General features: G+C 43.0%; 1 protein-coding gene across 2 annotated transcripts; it reads right to left on the bottom strand.

Moving 5' to 3' along the window:
* Positions 1–441: 441 nt before the first annotated feature.
* On the bottom strand, positions 442–7,312 carry plk2b (polo-like kinase 2b (Drosophila)). 2 transcript variants are annotated; one of them, XM_060932310.1, is made up of 14 exons: positions 7,081–7,312; positions 6,887–6,994; positions 6,682–6,798; positions 6,408–6,537; positions 6,119–6,302; positions 5,705–5,903; positions 5,469–5,616; positions 5,287–5,381; positions 5,039–5,168; positions 4,801–4,881; positions 4,537–4,696; positions 2,434–2,563; positions 1,529–1,639; positions 442–1,088 (listed from the first exon to the last, which is right to left on the bottom strand). In XM_060932310.1, exons 1-14 carry the CDS (start codon positions 7,267–7,269, stop codon positions 888–890), a joined length of 1,983 nt encoding a protein of 660 aa, XP_060788293.1. In that variant the 5' UTR covers positions 7,270–7,312; the 3' UTR covers positions 442–887. The 2 variants fall into 2 exon arrangements, with proteins under 2 accessions (XP_060788293.1, XP_060788295.1); XM_060932312.1 differs by having other exon boundaries at positions 7,116–7,312.
* Between the last annotated feature and the right edge of the window lie 816 nt (positions 7,313–8,128).

Below are 8,128 nucleotides of genomic sequence, written 5' to 3'. Positions count from 1 at the left end.
GATGACTGTATTGTAATCGGCAAATTGGAGAATGAGTCACATTTATTTTCACGAGACTGTTATTCAGCTTATACTGCATGGTGCTGACGTGGGTAAAATGATGGCTGCTAACAGACTTTTGACTATGAGACAGTTCAAACATAATTTTTGAACAGCATGCTTTTTCCTCTCGCTTGTTTGGCATTCAGTCAATTATGCTCTTGTGTGTCGAGTTAAGTAAAGACACACACTTCATGCAAATGTAATACGCTTTTAAAAAGATGTTAATGATTCTTCAGAAATGTTGGCTGGGACCTAGAAAGGTCATTTGTAGTAATGCTGTTGTCACTTCCTTTACATTATGCTGTATATACACTGTAGAAACCAAGAAATGTTTAATTATACTGGAACAATTTAAATGAATAACACAAAAGTCAGATTTACTTTTTAAATTTAGTTCAGTTTTATTATTTAATAAAAATAAATAAATAACTATTTACATAATAAATATTTGATAATATCTAGCAAATAAAGTGTTCTCACACAGACATGCAAAAAAAAAAAAAACACTAATAGTCTCAACAACAGCCTTTTTTTTTTTTTGCTTTAAATCCAGCTTTCCTCTCTGAGTTTCTCCAAACCTAGTTTCCTTCCCCTATCCCCGGTTCTGGCCCAGTCTCTTTTCTCCGAGCTAATTTTCTGAAGACGTAATGCTACATTCACTTCTCCTTTCCCTTCCACCTCCACTTTCTTCATTTCACAGTATCAACTTCCATCCAAATAAACTTTCTCTAACAGTCTTTCAGCATTAATTACCACTTCCACACTAATTAACAGTTCGCTTTTGTGCTTTAGCCAACGTTCAGTTCACAGATTTTTTTTTTGTTCTTGGGCACACACACAGCGTTTCAAGGCTCTCTTTTGCATCTCTGTTGGAGCATGTTGAGTGCGTATTCCATGCGGCTGCGCAGCTCTGATGTGCATCCGGCCCTCAGGAGTGCACTCAGTTTAAAAGTGGCGGATGTTCGCTCCTCGTTGATGTACGTCAGGAGGTAGTCATCCTGCTGGGCGCACAGGATGAGTTTGGTGTGGTCGTGGTAGAAGTTTACCTGTTTGGAGAGATAGAGACAATTTGTTATAATAGAACTCAAACAGGATGTAGAGCATTGTTACGCCAGTGGTGAGTCACTGTGAGACCGCTGTGTGTGTAGGCTTCTTCTTGATCTTAAAATAAGCTTAATGGATCAACTATTTAAGGCAAGAACAGTATGCAGTATTTGTAGAAGGAAGAATACACAGTAAGAGACGAGGATGTCATTTTACATGTAGAACTCTACGTTGAATGAAGGTGAAATACTGAAGAGAGTAATGGTAGGAGAAATAAAAAATTCTGAAGGACTTATTAGCAGGACGCATGATAACAAGTAGGTTTCTAAGAAAGTTGTGACTACTGCAACAAACTTTGCAATTAACAAATATGCAGGAATGAGCTGCTTCTTGGATACAAGTGTATAAATGAGAAATAGACTAAAAATGTTTCTTTGATTACCTGGAACGTGCCGTCATTGAAGAGCATCATCAGGGCACGGTCTGACTTCAACCATTGCAGCAGATAGAGTCTGGGCTTTTCAGCATCTGTGTCAATCACCATATCACCTCCCTAATGACAAGAGGAAATGTCCATGTTAATTTAACAAACAAAATACGTTCAGGTCAGCACACCAACCTTACAGCTCTTCAAAGTACTTTACTGTATACATTTTTTAAACAGAGTTAACAGACAGCTTTCCGAACGTATTTACGTTATAAATGAAGAATTATACAGAAATAATGGTTGCTAAATGTTCTGAGGTCTTGGGTTAAAATAGTTAATCATCTTCAGTTTCGGCGGCACGGTGGTGTAGTGGTTAGCGCTGTCGCCTCACAGCAAGAAGGTCCTGGGTTCGAGCCCTGGGGCCGGCGAGGGCCTTTCTGTGTGGAGTTTGCATGTTCTCCCCGTGTCCATGTGGGTTTCCTCCGGGTGCTCCGGTTTCCCCCACAGTCCAAAGACATGCAGGTTAGGTTAACTGGTGACTCTAAATTGACCGTAGGTGTGAATGTGAGTGTGAATGGTTGTCTGTGTCTATGTGTCAGCCCTGTGATGACCTGGCGACTTGTCCAGGGTGTACCCCGCCTTTCGCCCGAAGTCAGCTGGGATAGGCTCCAGCTTGCCTGCGACCCTGTAGAAGGATAAAGCGGCTAGAGATAATGAGATGAGATCTTCAGTTTCAGAACCATTCAGTATCACCAGTCCAAACTACCAGAAACAAACGATGATTTATGGCCTCAGACTAAAGCCATAAAACCTTTGGAACTTGGAAGACCATGTATATGTGGTCCCTGATTCTATCAAGATTCCATGTTTAAGAGTTTTTACATTTTAAAATGTGTAAATGTAGATTAACTTCCACTCACATCCATCAGGTTTTCTTCCATATAGTGAGCGAAGTACTTGAGAATAGTGACCTGGCCCACACAGTTCTCAGGAACATCTGTTGTGTACATCACAGCACACTGACCCATCTCAGCATGCTGCAACACAGTCCTGCTCAAGAAAGATAAACAGACAGACACAGAGAGGGAACGTTTAAACAATCTCCTAAAAACATAACATCATGGAAGTGACAAGGCAAAGTTATTTATCTATCTATGTGATTTTAAAAACATCTTTCTTCTTTTGTAGCAGTAAGGTACCAGTTTCTTACCATTTGCCTTGTACTGTTACAGTGCACTGTTGTTTTCACTTTCTAAGCATCTAATGAAGAACTATTTTGTACTATTACTTAGTGATGATGCTCACTTTGTACTCAATTTGTGAGTACTCATATGCCTCGCATACTTGTATTTTTCCGTTGCTAGAACAATGCAACTTCCCTCGAGATCAATAAAGTTCCAACTTACTTCCCTACCTACTTAGTTACCTAGTAACTACCTATCTATCTACCTACATCGTAGGAGGCGTATGTAATAACCCAAAATTGTAACTACCTACCTAGCTAACTATCTAAGAACCTAGATTACTAACTACCTGTCTATGTACCAACCTACCCAACTATGTCACTAACCTAACTACCTTATTATGTTACCACATCTACCCAAGTATGTAACTAAGCTAATTACAAAACTATCTACAGTATTTAGGGTTGCATACATACCCAAGACTCTTACTTACCCAAGAACCTAACTATCTACAATCTAAGAATGTAACTTACTACCTACCTTACCATATTAACTACCTGTTAAGTTCATACACTACCAAACTACTAATCCAAGTATCTACCTGCCCAATTACTCAACTATCAAGTATGTAATGAAGTGAATTACAAAACTATCTACAATATTTAGGGTTGCATACATACCCAAGACTCTTACTTACCTTACCTTAACTTACCAGCACTTGACCTTACCATATTGACTACCTGTTAGGTTCGTACACTACCAAACTACTAGTCCAAATATCTACCTACCCAATTACCTAACAACCCAAGAACCTTATTAACTTACTTAACTTTCTAACATACTGCCTATCTGTGTATCTATGTCTAACTAAGAATATAACTTACTACCTGCCTTACCGTATTAACTACCTGTTAGGTTCGTACACTACCAAACTACTAGTCCAAGTATCTACCTACCCAATTACTCAACTATCAACTATGAAACTAAGTGAATTACAAAACTATCTACAATATTTAGGGTTGCATACATACCCAAGACTCTTACTTACTCAAGAACCTAACTACCTACAGTCTAACTAAGAATATAACTTACTACCTACCTTACCATCTTAACTACCTGTTAGGTTCGTACACTACCAAACTACTAGTCCAAGTATCTACCTACCCAATTACTCAACTATGAAACTAAGTGAACTTCAAAACTATCTACAATATTTAGGGTTGCATACATACCCAAGACTCTTACTTACCCAAGAACCTAACTACCTACAGTCTAACTAAGAATATAACTTACTACCTACCTTACCATATTGACTACCTGTTAGGTTCGTACACTACCAAACTACTAGTCCAAGTATCTACCTACCCAATTACCTAACAACCCAAGAACCTTATTAACTTACTTAACTTTCTAACATACTGCCTATCTGTGTATCTATGCACCTACGTAACTAACCTAATTCCATAACTTCCTACCTGCATATATACTTACCTACCCACAATACTTCCTAACTACCCAACGACCCTATATACGACCAACCTATCTAACAAACTATTGTTGTTATGTTATTTTTATTCTTTATCCCAAGACTTTGTCCATATTAAATCCACTGTAATTTTCTATATTGTTTTCACAACATGTCCATTCATGCTTCCACTACATTCATCTAACAGACACTAACAAGTGTGTGTTTACCAACAAAAAAAAATCCCTCAAAATGTGCGAGTTGTGTAATTGTCATGTCTTGTGTGATCATCACAAACGACATTCAGCACTTGACAACAGCACTCATTACATCAATTGATTCAAGTTGGCGACTGAACAAGCCCTAGCACCTACGTTTTGTCAGCTAGGAGACTCATGTGCGTTCCGCTGTTGAAGAGGACGCCCACAGTGTTGTCAGCCAGCTGATAACCAAAGCCATATTTGTTGGAATAGTCCACCCACTTTGTCACCCACTGCATGCTGCTGCATCCGCTAGCCTTGGGTAACTTCTCAGCTGCGGATGAAGAGTGGCTTGTTATTTACATGTGAATATAAAATTACCTTCCACTATGAGTGGATTTTATGAATCTGTGAATACAGTGTGTGCGTTTGAAGTACCTGTGGGCATGTGCTTGAGACAGCCTCGTAAAACACTGGCAATGGCTTCTGCCACAGAGCCTGTTGTACTGTCCTCCAGACCTACAAATCACAAGGAAATGCTCTCAGCATTGCTAATGAAGTGCTGCGAGACAGGAAAATTACTGACAATTGTCAGACTGATGGAAGGCACACACACACACACACACACACACACACACACACACACACACACACACACACACACACACACACTTACATTCACTGCTGCTGCTGTAGCTTCCGAGGCTGCCTCTGACGATCATGAGGATGGTGTCTCGGGCTTCAGGCTGTGTCACTGTTGCCTGGGAAACAGGCTTTCCAGCCGGCAGTGACGGACTCCCTCTTTCCTAAAAAGGCAAAAGGAAGAGAGAGGGGGAACGTGAGGACTGCAAAACACTGTCATACACTCTGTTTTCCTCTCCTATACACTGTGTTCTCGTTCAACAGCAAGATACCCCAGCTGACCTCTGCGGATGGTGTGGCAGGCTGCTTATTAATAGAGGTCGTCTTGAGGTCATGGCAAAGTTTGTAGATATCGTCTTCTTCTTTGGCCGTCTTATCTAGAAGTGGAAGGACTGTCTTAATTAACGAGCTACTGTGTTATGGTATGCTTGTATATACTTCGTAACAAAGAGTCTAGTACTTACTGAGACTCTCATAGTATTTGGCTTTGTCTCTTTTCCCACCAAACAGGGCAGCAGCAGCTTTCCTGAAAAAGCTTTTGGCAGGGCTGGAGATGTGGAAGTCCGGAGCAGAAAGACAGCAGCTGGAAGGCAGTGTTTCCGGCATGAAGCCCTGTGTAGACAGAAATTGGAAGTTCAGATCTCAGTGCTAAAAACATCTGGCATTGTAGATGCAAAGTCTGCAAAACAAAAACACTGACCTGTAAGAGAAATTCATGCTGTGCAATCTCATCGAGCCGCGGGCGATCTGCTGGGTCACGGGAGAGCATGCTGGCAATGAGCTGCCTGGCTGGGAGCGACAGGGACGAAGGCAAAGAGTAGCGAGCCTCTTTAATACAGCGATAGGTCTCTTTTAGGTTATTGGTCTCAAATGGTGGCTTACCCTGGAGCAGAGTGTACCTGCAGTAAAAAAGGGTAAATATCAATCAGATAAACTCAAGTACATTCGGTACAGTTATTCTGTTCTCATCAGTTTCGTCAATCATTGGCCCTTTTTTTTTTGGTTCATGCATTACTGCTGAAACTCCATTATGTAATGGGCATTTGTGGATTCGGTCTGCCCTGCAGGACAGTGTTCTCTTTGTGCATTAGTTTGTGAGCAATGCAGGACTTACATTACACAGCCCAGAGCCCAGACATCCGACTCCCAGCCATGGCCCTGTTTATTCAGCACCTCTGGAGAAAGGTAATTCGGGGTGCCACAGATCGTCTTACGCCTGTTGCTCACTGGCTCCAGTTTGGCAGCCAGCCCGAAATCTCCCACCTTCAGCTCCATTGAGTCACTCACAAACAGGTTCCCTATGGAGTAAACAAACACATGAGTACCAGTTTTAGCACGGCATCGACAAAGATTTCAGCAAGAAACCCATTTTTAAAAATTGATTTATGAATCGACTGGTGTACCTAGTTTGAGGTCTCGATGTAGGATCTCTTGATCGTGCAGATATTTCAGAGCAGACACTGTCTGCTTGAGGTAGTACCTTACCTCTGGTTCCGTTAGCACTTTGCGTGCCTTCAGGATGTGTGCCAGTGACTGAACAAAGACACAATGGACAGATTAGTAAAAGATGCACATGCCAACCCAGCTACCAATTCACTTATTATTAGTGTGTGTGAAGGAGACAGTGCATGTGGTGCAATCTCTAAGAGCAGGCATGATGATGAAGGGATGACTCACTCTTCTGCTGCAGTACTCCAGTAAGATATAGATGTTATCTTTATCTTCAAAATGGTGATAGAAATGCACGATGTGCTTGTGGTTCAGTCCTCGGTGCAGCTCGATCTCTCTGTTAATCTGCAAAGCAACACAGCACCGTGCATTAGATCACATGAAGCAAAGGTGAGTGACAGCTCGCTGAAGGACGCGCGCGCTTTGCGCTCACCTTGTCGCGCTGGTGCGGTTTGGCGACGCGCGCGTGCGGGATGATTTTGGCTGCGAACACCTTACCGGCGGACAGGTCGGTCAGCTCGTAGCACTTCGCAAACCCTCCCTGTGACACACACAGCATGAAATAAACCCAGGGACAATGCAGAACATTAGCCTACAGAGCGACCTGTCTGAGATGCAAATCCGCACCTTTCCAAGAACTTTCCCCCGACAGTAACATTTACCGGTGACCGGATCCGTGATGATGCGTGAGAACTCAGTAGTGTTGGCACCCTGCTCTTCTTTCCTTCTCCTCCGCTGCTCGCTTGGTTTGGTCTGCTCACACGTCCTGTCATTATTAGTCGGCTGCGGGTTAGAATGACTCCTCGGGCTCTCCATGGCTTGGCTAGTCTAGGACCTTGACACTCTCTCTCTCTCTCTCTCTCTCTCTGACTCTCTGTCTCTCATTGCCGCTCGGTTTTATACCTAGAACTCCGCCTCCTGTCTAGACTCCCAACGCAAACACTCATTTCACGTCATCAGCGAAGACATCATCGCGCATGCGCTTTTTATACAGCATTTCGGAACTGTCTGAAGTGATCATACATTACAGGAGGAGCAGTTGGGGTTGCTCAAGGTTGCACTTCAGTCGGTCCAAGGAATCGAACCAGCAACCCATCCATCCATCCATCCATCCATCCATCCATCCATTATCTATAGCTGCTTATTCTCATATCCTACAGGGTCACAGGCAAGTCGCCAGGTCATCGTAGGGCAGAGACAAACAACTATTCACATTCACACCTACGGTCAATTTAGAGCCACCAATTAACCTAACAGCATGTCTTTGGACTGTAGGGGAGACCGGAGCACCCGGACGAAACCCACGTAGACACAAATCCAGACAGAAAGGCCTTCGTCGGGCACTGGGCTCAAACCCAGGACCTTCTTGCTGTGAGGCGACAGTGCTAACCACTACACCATTGTGCCACCCCGAACCAGCAACCTTTTGGTCCCAAAGCTGCTTCAGGCAAGCTGGAGCCTATCCCAGCTGACACCCTGGACAAGTCGCCAGGTCATCGCAGGGCTGACTCAGAGACAAACAACTATTCACACTCACATTCACACCTACGGTCAATTTAGAGCGCACCAATTAACCTAACAGCATGTCTTTGGACTGTAGGGAAGACTGGAGCACCCGGACGAAACCCACGCAGACACGGGGAGAACATGCAAACTCCAGACAGAAAGGCCTTTG

This window comes from Neoarius graeffei, chromosome 10 (genome assembly GCF_027579695.1).
Source record: "Neoarius graeffei isolate fNeoGra1 chromosome 10, fNeoGra1.pri, whole genome shotgun sequence".
NCBI classification, from domain to species: domain Eukaryota; kingdom Metazoa; phylum Chordata; class Actinopteri; order Siluriformes; family Ariidae; genus Neoarius; species Neoarius graeffei.
This window is presented reverse-complemented; position numbering and strand designations above follow the sequence as displayed.

Coding starts and splice junctions, on each gene's coding strand:
- plk2b (XM_060932310.1), bottom strand. CDS start 7,269: ATGGAGAGCCCGAGGAGTCATTCTAACCCGCAGCCGACTAATAATGAC. Junction 5,617..5,704: donor AGCATGAATTTCTCTTACAG/GTCAGTGTTTTT, acceptor CTGTCTACACAG/GGCTTCATGCCGGAAACACT. Junction 1,640..2,433: donor TGGAAGAAAACCTGATGGAT/GTGAGTGGAAGT, acceptor TCTTGTCATTAG/GGAGGTGATATGGTGATTGA.